Genomic DNA, 15,111 nt, shown 5'->3' with positions numbered 1-15,111 from the left:
CATCAAGGAGATTGGCCTGTAATTCTCCTTTTTGGTTGGGTCTTTGCCTGGTTTGGGGATGAGTGTGATATTGGCTTCGTAGAATGAGTTTGGGATAGCTCCCTCCTTCTCTGTTTCTCTGAAGAGCTTGAGGAGTATGGGTATTAGTTCTTGTTTAAAGGTCTTATAGAATTCTGCTGTGAATCCATCTGGTCCTGGGCTTTTTTTTTATTGGAAGACTTTTGATAGCTTCCTGTATCTCATTATAGGATATTGGCTTATTTAATTGGTTAACTTCTTCTTTGCTCAGTTTGGGCAACTTGTATTTCTCTAAAAATGCATCCATTTCTGCTCGATTTTCTTCCTTTAGAGAGTATAGCTTTTGAAAGTAGTCTGTTAGAATTGTTTGGATATCTTGGGTACGTGTTGTGATGTTTCCCGTGGCATCCCTATTCCTATTAATATGGGTTTCCTCTCTTCTTTTTTAAATTAATCTAGCCAATGGGCCATCAATTTTGTTTATTTTTTCAAAGAACCAGCTTTTTGTTTGGTTTATTTTGGTTATGGTTTTCTGATTTTCTAATTGGTTAATCTCTGCTTTTAATTTGGTTATCTGGCTTCGTCTAGTAGCTTTAGGTCCCATTTTTTCTTGTTTTTCTAGCTGTTTTAATTGCAGCATGAGATTATTTACTTGGTCTGTCTCCATTCTTTTGATGTGGGCACTGAGGGCAATAAATTTGCCCCTCAGGACTGCTTTTGCTGTGTCCCACAAGTTTCTTTGTGAGGTGTTTTTATTTTCATTGAGTTGTAGGAAATGCTTTATTTCTTCTCTGATCTCTTCTGTTATCCAGGCATTGTTAAGGAATGTGCTGTTCAATTTCCATGTATTAGAGAAATTTCTGCGGTATGCTTTGTTATTGAGCGCTAGCTTGATTCCACTGTGGTCAGATAGGATACAGGGGATTATGTCGATCACTTTGTATTTGCTTAAGTTCCTTGCATGAACTATGATATAGTCTATTTTGGAGAAAGTTCCGTGAGCTGCTGAGAAGAATGTGTACTGTGTTGTTTTAGGGTGAAATACTCGGTAGATGTCAGTTAATTCCGCTTGCAGTATGGCTTCTCTTAATTCGGTAGCTTCTTTGCCAATCCTCTGGTTGGTAGACTTGTCCTTTGGTGAGAGTGGTGTGTTAAAGTCTCCTAGTATTATTGTATTGGGATCTATTTTATTCTGTAAGTTTGAGAGCATTTGTTTGACATATCTGGGTGCACCAATATTTGGGGCATATAAGTTGATGATGGTTATATCCTCCTCTTGGATTGTTCCCTTTATTAATATGTAGTGTCCGTCCTTGTCTTTCTGTACTGATTTTAATGAAAAGTTTATTTTGTCAGATATCAGGATAGCTACACCTGCTTTCTTACTGGGGGCGTTTGATTGGTAGATCCTTTTCCACCCCTTCACTCTGAGTTTGTTTGTATGTTTGGCTGAGAGATGGGTCTCCTGAAGGCAACAGATGGATGGGTCTTGTTTTCTGATCCAGTCCTCAGTTCGTTTTCTTTTAATTGGCGAATTCAGCCCATTTATATTAAGAGAAAGTATAGAGAGATGCATTGTTGTCCCTGCCATTCCGTTTTCCTGTTTTTCTTCTTTCCTTTCCTCCTGTGCTTGCTCAGTTAGACTTTGAGTAACGCCTGTTTGGGGCAGGCTCCAGTTCCTGGTTGCTTTCTTCAGGTTGTGTTCCCCCTCTTAGAATTCTTTGTAATGCTGGCTTAATGTTTATGTATTCATTTAGTTTTTCTTTGCTATTAAAAGTTTTCAGTTCTCCATCGAATGTGAATGCTAGCTTTGCCGGGTATATTTGTCTGGGTTGGCAGTTATTGGCTCTCAGGGCTCATATGGTGCTTTCCCAGGCTTTTCTTGCATTCATTGTTTGTGTGGCGAGATCTGCAATGATTCTAATTTTTTTCCCATTGTAGTATAGTTCCTTCTTCATTTTTGCTGCATGCAGGATTGTTTCCTTATTATTCAGATCTATCATTTTTACTATAATGTGTCTAGAAGTGTTTCTCCTGGGGTCTTGCTTGTTGGGTGTTCGATAAGCTTTTGTGATGTAGTTAAGATGGTCGTTTTTGATGTGGGGAAAATTTTCATTGATTATATTGTTAAATAGGTGTTGCATTCCCTTGCTCTGGAATTCCTCACCTTCGTCCACTCCGATTATGCGAAGGTTAAATTTTTTAGCATTATCTGCTTGCTCTTGAATATCCCTTTGGTTTAATTTGAGTGATTTTTCCATATCTGTCACTTTTTGGTCCAGTTGGTGTATTCTGTCTTCTGTATCTGACACTCTACCTTCCATTTCATTCACTCTGTTGACAGAGGCTTCTATTGTGGTTTGCATGGAGGAAATGGATCCCTTTATGGATTCAATGTTGGTTCTCAGAGTACTGATCTCACCTCTCAATGAGGTATGCATTACCTCTAATTTGGCGTTTATCTCACTTCTTACTGAGGTTTGTGCAGCTTCTATTTTTGCATCCAACTCTTGTTTGATATCCTGTATCTCTTTTGATAGTTCATCCTTGTGCTCTTTCAATTTCTGATCAATTTCTCGCTTTATTTCTTGAGTCATTGCCTCCAGCAGCCCTTGGATGTAGCTTTTATCTTCCATTCCTGCTTTGCTCCCACTGGGGTTCTCCCCTGCGTGGCTGCTGGCTTTTGAGGTGAGCTTGCTGTCCTGGGTGGTGGTAAACCTTGTGATTTTTCTCTGTGGTTTTTGCATGGAGGTTCAGGAGACTGCTCTTCAATTTTGTTTTGGTGTGTCTGTCTTTGCTTGGTTGCTGATTCCTGGAGCTGGTTGTTTCTGTGTGGTGTAGGTCGTCAGTTGTTGTTGCAATCCGAGTTCAGTTGGGATGGTTGCGGGCTGGGTTGGGCGGTGGTGGCTCTGTGTGATTCTTTTCTGTCTCTGCCTTTGTCGAAGCTGTCGGGTCAAAAGTGTCCACGCTCAGGCAGCTTCTTCGAGGTGCCTCTGGGGCTCGCGCGGCCCCGCCGGGTCGTTGCGATCGCGATCGGGCAGGTGGTCTGCCGACAGGTCCCTTTGTCGCGCTGCTGGTGCCGAGCGGCTTTCTCTACTTTTAATTTTGAAACAATGATAACATTCACATTTATCAAAGCAAAACAAAAGAGTACAATAAGCTGGGTGCCTGTGGCTCATGTCTATAATCCTAGTTACACAGGAGGCTGAGATCTGAAGATCAAGCTTCAAAACCAGCCCAAGCAAACACATCCAAAAGACTCTTATCTCTAATTAACCAACAAAATCCCAGAATTAGAGCTGTGGATCAATTGGTAGATCGGCAGCATTGATTGGAAAAGCTAAGGGACAATACCTTGGCCCTGAATTCAAACTAATTCTGGCACAAAAAAGTGGCACAAGGGCTGGGAATGTGACTTAGTGGTAGAGTGCTTGCCTAGCATGCATGAAGCCCTGGGTTTGTTTCCTCAGTACCACATACACAGAAAAAGCTAGAGTGGTGCTGTGGCTCACATGGTGGAGTATAGCCTTGAGCAAAAGAAGTTCAGGGACAGTGTGCCCAGGTCCTGACTTCAAGGCCCAGGACTGACAAAAAAGTGGCACAATAGTTGCAAAAAACAATATAACATTATAACATTGACGTCCTGTCTGCATAATTCTACCATGTTCATAGAAAGAAACATTGTTATAATCCACAAATTTTATTTAAAATTGGCAAGTTTTCTAAGCATTCATTTGTGTGCATATGTTTGTGTGTTGCTATGCAATTTATCACATGTGGATTCATGTAACAACCACTACAATGAAGACTCATAACAGCTCTCTTCTCAACACAAGGATCTGAGTGCTCACCTTTAATGTCCCCCTTCCCCACCCTCATCTCCTTGGCAACCACCAATCCTTTCCCCATCTCTGTAATTGTATTAGTTCCAGAATGTCTCACAAATGGAATCACAGAGTATGAAACCATTGAGACTGGCTGCTTTTTCCCCCCAGCATAATTCCTTCAGCATCCAACTAAGCTGTGGAATTTATCAATGGCTCCTTCTTTTCTATTACTGAATGTATTCCAGGGCAGCAAGGTAGTCTGGATTGTTTAACCATCTATTCACAGAAGGATAGTGGGGCTAGTCTTAGCTTGGGGCTATTATGAAGAACTCTAGTAAGATGATTCATGTACAAGTTTCTGTGTGAATGCAAATTTTCCTTTTTCTGAAATAAATGTTCAGGGATGCCATGCTGAGTCATGTGAAAGTTACATTTCAATTCATAAGAAACTCTCAACATAGCTTCTCCAGGGCTTCAGCTTGTATTTTTATTCTCTTCAAAGAATCTCAGCTAGGCACTTGTGACTCATACCTGTGATCCTACCTATTCAGGAGGCTGAAATTTGGAGGAGCATGGTTCAAGGCCAGCCTAGGCAGAAACATCTGAGAGACTTTCTGATTAACCAGGAAAAATAGGGCTGTAGAAGTGGTTCAAGTGATAGAACACCAGCTAATGCAATGCAATGTGGCACTGAGTTCAAATCCCAGTAATATAAAAAAAATCAAAGCAAAATTTTTGGGGTGTTTTTAGGTGTTGGAACTCAGAGTCTTGAGCTCTCTCAATTTGTTCTCACAAGGCTGCGCTCTACCACTTAAGACATAGCCCCAATTCCAGCTTTCTGCTGGTGAATTAGAGGTGTCTTTGGGATTTACCTGCCTGAGCTGGTTTTGAACTGCAATTCTGAGTAGCTAGGGTTACAGGCATGAGCCATTGGTGCCCAGCACCTTCTCCTCTCTTTTCATCTCTTTCTCGATCTATGTCTACTTCAGAGCTATGTGTGAGTGACTCATATATTCAGGAGGCTGGTATCTGAGGATCACAGTTCAAAGCTAGACCATATAGAAAAGTCTATGAGACCCTTATGTCCAATTAACCACAAAAGAAACAGAAGTGGAGCTGTGGCTCAAGTGGCACAGTGCTGGTCTTGAACATAAAAAGCTTAGGGACAGAGCCCAGGCCCTGAGTTCAAGCCCCACAAATGGCCACCAAAGCAAAGAAGGGTCATAATAACACGAGCTGGAAATATCTCCAGGCATTTTCTCTGATGTTCATGATGTGGTAATGGTGTTGTAAATGAAAAAGTGAGGATTGCCAAATGACCAAGTTATGCAGGCACAGGCCAGCTTTTTCCCACAGGAACACAAAATGCTGCAGACAATGATCTCAGAGTGGAGGAGAGAAGGGTCTCATATGACAGCTGTATTTGTCTTCAGATGCTATACTCAGCATGTGTTGCACTGAGTGTTCTGTGTACTTAACAGTTTAAGGATGTTTTTTCTTTGCAATAGTAGGAATTGAACCTAAGGAATCAAGGATGTTAGGCTTGCTCTGTACCAACTGAGCCATGCCCTCAGTCCTTTTATGCTTTAGTTTGTCTTTGAATAAGGTCTCCGGTTTTTTGTGTTGGCTGGCTTCAGACCATGATCCTCAGAACTCAGACTCCTGTGTAGCTTGCATATGAACCCTACCTATCCCCAATTCCTCACATAAGTAGGACTGAAGAAATGTCCTGTCAAGCTCCACTTGTTTGTTGAGGTGTCAATAACTTTTTGCCCAGTTTGGCACATCTAGTCTGTTTCATTTCCTGTGGCATGTCTCTCTGCATTGTTGAGGGTATTTTAAAAGTTTGTTCTCTTACTGCTACAATTCATATTTAATAAAAATGAAGATTCTACATCCATGTCCTTCCAGTTATGAATCATAATAAATTATTTTTACGTCACATAACCATTTCATTGTTTGGTCATTTCCTTCTCATTTGGTGGGAGCTGTCCTGAAGCTTTTTATAGTTGAGTATCTGTTGTTGAATACAGGCAGTGTCATTTAGAATGTAGTAACTATGACAACCTGTGGTTTGCCCAAGTAGTTCATTTTAACTTCACCTGCACAGGGGTAATGTAACCATGTTTAAGCTCCTTCCCACAGACAGATTGCCTAGAAGAGTGCTCCAACAGGGCTGGAAATGTAACTTAGTGATACAGTGCTTGCCTAGCATGCATGAAGCCCTGGGTTCAGTGCCTTAGTACCATATATACAGAGAAAGCCAGAAGTGGTGCTGTGGCTCAAGTAGTTCCAAGGGCAGGCCCGAAGTTCAAGCCCTAGGACTGATCAAAACAAAAAAAAAGAGCTCAAATCAGTAATTTTTTTTTCTGTTTCTTTTTCTCTTCTTGGGCACTGTCCCTCAGCTCTTCAGCTCAAGGCCAGCGCTCTACCACTTGAGCCACAGCACCACTTCCGGTTTTCCAGTGGTTTATTGGAGATAGGAGTCTCAACGGACTTTCTTGCCTGGGCTGGCTTTGAACTGAGATCCTCAGATCTCAGCCTCCTGAGTAGCTAGGATTACAGGCGTGAGCCACCAGTGCATGGCTGTTATTTTTTTGTGTTTGTGTGCCAGGATTGAGGCTTGAAGTCAGGACCTCATATTCTTTTTTTTTTTTTTTTTGTCTGTCATGGGGCCTGAACTCTGGGCCTGGGTGCTGTCCCTCAGCTCTTCAGCTCAAGGCTAGCGCTCTACCACTTGTTAGGCACTAACCCCAATTGATCTTAATAAACAATTGATGTGTCTGATACGGTGGAGTATGCCTGTAATCCCAGCACTTTGAAGACTGGAGGTAGGAGAATCGCAAGTTCTGGCTTTTTTCCTGCTTATGTGGTGCCGAGGAATCGACTCAGGGTCTCATGCATGCAAGGCAAGCACTCTACCACTGAGCCACCTTCCCAGCCCAGGACCTCATATTCTTACTTGGCTTTTTCATTCAAGGCTGGGACTCTCCCAATTGAGCCATGCCTTTTGGCGCTTTTTTTTGCTGGCTAACTGGAGATAGTAGAGTCTCTCAGTTTTGTTTGCTTAGGTTGTTTTGAACCTTGATCCTCAGATCTCAGCCTCCTGAGGTGGAGCTACCAGCACCCAGCTTAATATGGTGTTTTGAGACAGGTACAGTCTATAGTATAGCCCAGTCTGGCCTTGAACTTGCGATTCTCCTACCTCCAGTCTCCAAAGTGCTGGGATTACAGGCATACCCCACCATATCAGGCACATCAATTGTTTATTAAGATCAATTGGAGCTAGTGCCCAACATTTTTTTTGCCAGTCCTGGGGCTTGAACTCATGGCCTGGGCACTGTCCCTGAGCTACTTTTTACTCAAGGTTAGCACTCTACCACTGGAGCCACAGCACCACTTCAGCCTTTTCTATTTATGTGGTACTGAGGAATCAAACCCAGGGCTTCATGAGTGCTAGGCAAGCACTCTACCACTGTAGTGAATATTATGGAATACTGACATAGTGTGTGAGTTATTGAATACTGACATAGTATGTACTGACATAGTATGTTATTGAATACTGAAGTAGTATGTTATTGAATATTGACATGGTAGACTATTGAATAGGAATATATTGAATGTATGTGTGCTGTGAAATAATATGAAATGTTAAGCTGTAAAATTAGGAGGAGTTAGAAGTTAGAACTATGGAAGAGTTAGATAAGGACACACCCAGGGAGCATACAGAGTGATCACCAAGGCAACTAGCCCACCAGATAATCAGACCCAGGCAGAGGCAAGCCAGCTCTGCCCTCATCGATTGCCAGATGTGGCCAGAAGCAAAGCTGCCTTTGAGGCAACCCTGATAATCAGACAGCCAGAAATGAAAGGCCCAGCCTAAAACATATAAAAACCCAGTACAGCAGAGACCCAGCAAAACAGCCTCCCTGAGCAAGGTGATTCCATGCCGGACCTACCCTCCACTGGAGCTGTCCCAGCAAGCCAGCTGCTTCTCCCTTCAGCCACTTGGAGCAGCCTGGAGGACACCCTTGGCAGACTTCGCTCAACCTCCGGGCCAAGTGACGTGCCACGTGAGCTTCCCTGGGTATGGGACATGCGTAGTAGAATTAGGCATAAGAGTTAGGTATTGGTATGGATTGTATTTTAAGTGTTTAAATAAATTAAGTAAGACATATTAAGTCTAAGCATGTTGCTATAAATATGCAAATTCAGCACAACCACTAAGCCACATTCCCAGCCACTAGTGCCTAATTTAACAAATGCTCATTAAAGACCAATAGGCCACAGGAGTCACAGCTGTGGCATGCAGTGGTGGCTTCTGAAACACCAACAAAATCCTCTCTTTGTAAAGGACAGCAAGTTTCTTTTCCTGGCTTCCACAGCAACCACGTGTTGTGAATCTACTCCAAGAAGAATGTACTCTATCTGGCCACTGGTGGCTCACACCTGTAATATTAACTACTAAAGGAGGCTGAGATCCAGAGGTTCTTGGTTTTCTACCCAGTCTGTGTGGGAAAGTGAAACTTCATTCCAATTAACAGCAAAAAGTAGGGTTGGGGTAGTATCTCAAGTAGCAGCACACTAGCCATGAGCAAGAAAGACAAGTGAGAGAGCAAGGCTCTGATCTTAAGCTCTGAAACTGGGAAATATAGACAGACAGACAGACAGACAGACAGACTGGATTTTAAAGGGATGCCTAGCACCCCCTGTTGGTGGAGATGAAATCACACTGGATCTAAGGCTGTTGAGTTTGATTTCCACCTCACTAGTCCTCAGGACACCAACCTTAATGAAATCCTGGGGGAAAGAGTAGAGGTATTTGCATGGGATCCTGACTCAACCACAGGTAAGAAATGGTAGGGAGGTCATGTACTGCATGAGTGCTTTTTTCCACCTAGCAGTAACCTGAGCTATGGGGCCCTATAAATTCTCCACATATTCCTTGAACTTTCTCTGCACAGCCCTTCTATCTTCTCTCCAGAAAGGCATTGTGACCTTATGTGGCCCCACATTGGGTGCCATTTGTCAAGCTGTCCCTGAGCAGCATCCCAGTTAATTTGGGTCCTCTATTTCCACAGATGTGGCCATCGAGGATACAAGGAACCTATGATGATTTATTATGGACACAGATAGTGCAAGTGGCATCAATATTGTGTCACTTTTTACAGCTTCATCCCAGAGGATGATATTGGACCACAGAAGATGGGGATGGCCAGTGATAACTCCTCCCAATTTTCTGCTTGGGTTGGTCTTGAACCTCACTTCTTCTGCCCTCAGTCTCCCAAGTAGCTAGAATTACAGATGTGAGACACCAACATCTGGCACAGGACAGTATTCTTACCCAAATATAGTTATAAATTTACATATTATATACTTTATTTTTTTAATTTTTATTTTTTGTGAACATACTGTTCAGAGGGGTTACAATTACATGGGCAAGATAATGAGTACTATTATATACTTTAAAATTACACAGAAAGGGATTTCATGGTGTCATTTCCATGTGTGTATACAATGTATTCCAATCAATCTCACTCCTTCTATCACTCTCCTTTATCCCATCCTAAAACAATTTCAACAAGTTTCATTGTTGTGGTTTCATACTCAAACAAGCTATTTCAGCCATAATTATCCTCATTCACTTATTCACCTTCCTTGTTAGCCCAAACCCCTCCCACTGGAACTTACTTTTTTTTTTTTTTGGGTCCGGTCGTGGGGCCTGAACTCTGTGCTTGGGCGCTGTCCCTCAGCTCTTCAGCTCAAGGCTAGCGCTCTACCACTTGAGCCACAGCACCACTTCTGGCTTTTGTTCTTTCTGCTTATGTGGTGCTGAGGAATCGAACCCAGGGCCTCAGGCATGCAAGGCAAGCACTCTACCACTGAGCCACCTTCCCAGCCCCGAAACTTACCTCCTTAATAGAACCCTTCTTTCTTTTCTTTCCTTTCTTCCTTTCTTCCCTTTCTCTTTCTTCCTTTCTTCCCTTTCTCTTTCTTCCCTTTCTCTCTTCCTTCCTTCCTTTTTTTTGGGGGGGGGGTCTGGTCGTGGGGCCTGAACTCTGGGCCTGGGTGCTGTCCCTCAGCTCTTCAGCTCAAGGCTAGTGCTCTACCACTTGAGCCACAGCACCACTTCTGGCTTTTGTTCTTTTTGCTTATGTGGTGCTGAGGAATCGAACCCAGGGCCTCAGGCATGCAAGGCAAGCGCTCTACCACTGAGCCACCTTCCCAGCCCTCTTTCTTTCTTTCTTTCTCTTCCTTCCTTCCTTTCCTTCTTCCTTCCTTCCTTCCTTCCTTTCCTTCTTTCCTTCCTTTCCTTCTTTCCTTCTTTCTTTCTTTCTTTCTTTCTTTCTTTCTTTCTTTCTTTCTTCCTTCCTTTCTTCCTTTCTTTTTTCTTTCTTTTTTCTTTCTTTCTTTCTTTCTTTCTTTCTTTCTTTCTTTCTTTCTTTCTTTCTTTCTTTCTTTCTTTCCTTCTTTCCTTCTTTCTTTCTCTTTCTGTCATGGGGCTTGAACTCAGGGCCATGGCATTGTCCCTAAGCTTTTGTGCTCAAAACTAATGCTCCACTGCTTTGAGCCACAGTCCCACTTCCAGTTTTCTGGTGCTTAATTGCAGATAAGAGTCTCACAGATGGGCTGGGAAGGTGGCTCAGTGGTAGAGTGCTTGCCTTGCATGCATGAGGCCCTGGGTTCGCTTCCTCGGCACCACAAAAGCAGAAAAAGCCGGAAGTTGTGCTGTGGCTCAAGTGGTAGGGTGCTAGCCTTGAGCTGAAGAGCTGAGGGACAGCACCCAGGCCCAGAGTTCAGGCCCCACGACTGACCAAAAAACAAAACAAAACAAAGAGTCTCACAGACTTTCCTGTCCGTGCTGGCTTAGAAACATGATCCTCATATCTCAGTCTCCTGAGTAGCTAGGAGTACAGGCATGAGTCCCCCGTGCCTGGCTAGAACCTATTTCTTTCCTCACACTCTCAGTGCCCTATTGAAGTGACCTATTGAAGTGCCTTATTGATCATGATCAATAGTGTTCATTGTCTTTCTTGTTTGGTTGCTTTGTGTGGGTACTGGAGATTGAACTCAGGGGGGTCTCACTATCACTTAGCTTGATTGCTCAAGGCTGGTGCTCTACCACTTGAGCCACAGATTCACCTCTGGCTTTTTGATGATTAATTAAAGAGTCTCATGGACTTTCCTGCCAAGGCTGGCTTCCAACTGCAATTTTCAGATCTCAGCCTCTTGATTACAGGATTACAGGATTACAGTATTGCAGGAGTGAGCCACCAGCAGCTGACTATAGTATTTTAAAGTGTATTTTTGTGGAGGAAAGGTTAAATTCACATAGGCATACATGTATCATCTACTCTTACTGATTTTCTTTTTTTTTTTTTTTTTTTTTGGGTCCAGTCGTGGGGCCTGAACTCTGGGCCTGGGAGCTGTCCCTCAGTTCTTCAGCTCAAGGCTAGCACTCTACCACTTGAGCCACAGCACCACTTCCAGCTTTTTTTTTCTGCTTATGTGGTGCTGGGGAATCGAACCCAGGGCCTCAGGCATGCAAGGCACGCGCTCTACCACTGAGCCACCTTCCCAGCCCTCTTACTGATTTTCAAATACCTGATATTTCACCACTCACTTAGTGACCCTGGTGGATCTAACACCTTTTAAGTAATACACAGGCAAGTAGGAAAAAGAAAGCACACAAAAAAAGCAGAAGGACTGGGAATGTGGCTTTCTGGTAGAGTGCTTACATCCATGAAGCCCTGGGTTTGATGAAAAGCTAGAAGTGGTACTGTGGCTCAAGTGGTAGAGTGCTAGCCTCGAGAAAAAAGCAGCTCAGGAACAGTGCCTAGGCCCTGAGTTCAAGCCCCAGGATGAGTTAAAAAAAAAAAAGCAGAGGAACCTTGTGCCAGTGGTATACACCTGCAATCTAGCTACTCAGGAAGTTGAGATCTGAGGATCTTGGTTCAAAGCCAACCCAGGCAGGAAATTCCTGAGACTCTTATCTCTAATTGACCACCAGAAAACTGAAAATGGAGTTGTGGCTCAAAACAATAGAGCACTTGCTTTGAGCGAAAGAACTCAGGGACAGCACCCAGGCACTGAGTTCAAATCCCATGGCTGACAAAAAAAGCAAAAGAAACAAATCAGAAAGTGTCAGACTTCCACTTTAAACTATCAGCAATTAATTTGAAAGCCCATAAAGTACCCCCAAATACAAAATGGAGCTTGACAGTGTTTCTGTTCATGAAAATGTAAAAATCACCCAGAGCCATATTCAGCCTTTCCTCTTCTTGCCTATCTGGTAGAGATGAAGCTAAAGTTAAAAGAAAAATCTCATTTTGTAATTAATAGTTTTCATGAAACAAGATGTCATTTCAATCCCTGTCATTTTCATATTGTGTAACTTCAGTACTCTTGATAGTATGTATCTTTTTCACTCTATGCTGTCTTTATTTTTTTTTGTGTGTGTATGCTATTCATGGATCTTGAACTCAGGGCCGGGTCTTGACCCTGAACTTTTTGCCCAAGGCTAGTGTCCTATCACTTGAACCACAGCTCCACGTCTGGCTTTCAATGATTAATTGTAGATAAGCGTCTTTTTTACTTTCCAGCCCTGGGCTGACTTGGAACTACAATCAGCAGATCTCATCCTCCTGAATATGTGAGCCACCAGCATTGAGCTAGGAAGTCTCTTTTATCACAATTTTTATCTACAAAAGCCACTAGACAAAGAATATACAAAACTTACTCTGGCTGGATGCCAGTGGCTCTTGCCTGTAATTCTAAATTCTTAAGAGGCTGACTTGAGGATCATAGTTCAAAGCCAGACTGAGCAAAAAGTCTTTGAGACTCTATCTCCAATTAACCAGCAAATTTGGGACTGGAGACATGGTTCAAAAGGTATAGCACTGTGCTGGCCACTGGTGCCTCATGCCTGTAATCCTAGCTACTCAGAAGGCTGAGATCTTAGGATCACAGTTTGAAACCAGCCCAGACAGGAAAATCTGTGAGACTCATCTCCAATTAACCACTGGAAAACCAGAAGTGGCACTGTTGCTCCAAGTGGTAGAGTGCTAGCCTTGAGCAGCAGAGCTCAGGGACAGCACTCAAGCCCTGAGTTCAAGCCCCACAACCTACAAATTAGTATAGCCCTACTTGTAAGCAAGAAAGCTGAGCAAGAGTGAAAGGCCCTAAGTTCAGACTCTAGTGCCAACACACACACACACACACACACACACACACACACACACACACACACACACACACACACACACACCCATACACATATACACACACACACAATCCTATACACACACTCACATGCAAAAACATACACACACATAAAATCCTGTCTTGGAGGATTCCATATGTGTTTCATATTTCCTTTGAACCTTACATTATTTGCTCCCAGTTACATATGAAAATAGGCACAAAAAAGGTGAGTCCTCATGAATTGGCTTGAGAGGACATGAACACGCACAGAAAGTGGCTCACAATAGTTCAATGGGATGCAGTGTCTGAACTTACTGTGGATGTGTACGAACCTCTCAGACAGTGGGCCCACAGGATGCAAGCTACCACAGAGTTCACAGACACTACAAAGATACATGCTTGGAGCAAACCAATTGCATTTATTTTCTGCCAGGCCAAGGAGAACCTACAGTCGAGTTACTTCTACTTCTGAGAAGCCAAAACGGCAGTAAAAATAGTTCACAACAGAGAGACAGATTTTGGTCAGGTTTTCAATAAATCCACCGGAGACAGATTCTCTCTGGGGTGTGATTAGTGGCTCCTCAGGCTGTTTGGTTGGTCTAGATAGAAGCCACTGGACAAAGTCGTCCAATTTGGTGGCATGGAGGAAAAATCTCCACTTTCCTCCCTGAACAAATGTTAGCTTGATCCATGTTCCGAAGTCTGGGTAAATGTAAATATTTGATTTTGCCTTTTGTAAGTTTCTTGATGCATTTTCTCGGTTACTTCTCTTTGGAGTTTTAACTTTAGGAGAAATTGTGCTTTCTTCCAGACCATGAGTAGATTTTGGAATGGGAACTTCCTCAGTAGATGTTTCTGAATCTGTAGAAATTGATGTATTCTTCTGAGCGTATGGCTGTACAAGTTTTTGAAACAGTTCTATGATTTTTCCCCCTGCCTCTTCCTCTGGAACTTCTAAACAGTGTACATTAGAGCATGAATTCCAGTTTTCTAGTTCTGTCAACTTCTTCATTAAAACGTCGATATTTTCCTTCATGGAGAGGATATTATTGATGATGGTGTCTTGTTTGTCTTCATTAGCATTCATTCTGGTTTGTAGGATCTCCATCTGCTTATGATAATGGTCAATCTTTTTCTGGATTTTTGATAACACAATGGCCATGCCAGTTACTTGATGGAGAAGATCACATTGGGATGTTTTAATATCTTGAAGTACTTCCGTAATATGTTTTTCTTCATCCAAACTGAAGTCATCTTCGTCACTCTCATGGGAACTCACTGTTGGATATCTAGCTGAGCACTGGTGTCGAATGTTACATTTTTGGCGGATGTTTTCAAAAGACCGTCTGATCTTGGAGAGATTTCTATTCCATAGGGACCCAGCAGCAGCTCTGACCCTTCTGGTGTAAAGTTTGTACATTTTTCATTCTGAAACAAGACAAAAAGTGTTAGTAACTGTGAATACCATCCTACAAAAGAAGTAATGTTGGCAAGAACGGGCCTTTCTCTTACTATTTTCTTGATTTTTCCCCAGTAACATCATAAAATACGGCATACAGAACCTCAAAAGTGGAGATGGATGCCCTTTGGTACTTGGCTCCTTCTAAAGCAACTCAGCCTAAGGAGCTCAGTGAAATAAAGGTCAGTCTTACAGGGCTGGGCTGTGGTAACTGTCGACTCAATGCTGATGTCACAATGGCTCCTGGCTGAGCACAGAAGTAGGCATAGCACAGAGGAAAATTTTTGTCACACACTTTTTTTTTTTTTTTGGTCGGTCATGGGGCTTGAACTCTGGGCGTGGGCGCTGTCCCTCAGCTCTTTAGCTCAAGGAGAGCTCTCTACCACTTGAGTTACAGCACTACTTCCGATTTTCTGGTGGTTTATTGGAGATAATAGTCTCACAGTCTTTCCTGCCCGGGCTGGCTTTGAATCGCAATCCTCTGATCTCAGCCTCCTGAGTAGCTAGGATTATAGGCGTGAGCCACCAGCGCCCGGCCACACTCTTGTTTTTGTTTTTTTTTTTTTCACTTATGTCAATGAGCTTTTTTTGTTTTGATTTTTT

General features: G+C 42.9%; 1 protein-coding gene across 2 annotated transcripts; it reads right to left on the bottom strand.

Moving 5' to 3' along the window:
- Positions 1-13,448: 13,448 nt before the first annotated feature.
- On the bottom strand, positions 13,449-14,695 carry LOC138839621 (coiled-coil domain-containing protein 54-like). Of its 2 annotated transcripts, none has more exons than XM_070039193.1 (2): positions 14,562-14,695; positions 13,449-14,477 (listed from the first exon to the last, which is right to left on the bottom strand). In XM_070039193.1, exon 2 carries the CDS (start codon positions 14,467-14,469, stop codon positions 13,495-13,497), a length of 975 nt encoding a protein of 324 aa, XP_069895294.1. In that variant the 5' UTR covers positions 14,470-14,477; positions 14,562-14,695; the 3' UTR covers positions 13,449-13,494. The 2 variants fall into 2 exon arrangements, with proteins under 2 accessions (XP_069895294.1, XP_069895295.1); XM_070039194.1 differs by having other exon boundaries at positions 14,612-14,695.
- Between the last annotated feature and the right edge of the window lie 416 nt (positions 14,696-15,111).

Source organism: Dipodomys merriami, unplaced genomic scaffold (genome assembly GCF_024711535.1).
Source record: "Dipodomys merriami isolate MVZ:Mamm:240054 unplaced genomic scaffold, mDipMer1.0.p SCAF_3, whole genome shotgun sequence".
NCBI classification, from domain to species: domain Eukaryota; kingdom Metazoa; phylum Chordata; class Mammalia; order Rodentia; family Heteromyidae; genus Dipodomys; species Dipodomys merriami.
This window is presented reverse-complemented; position numbering and strand designations above follow the sequence as displayed.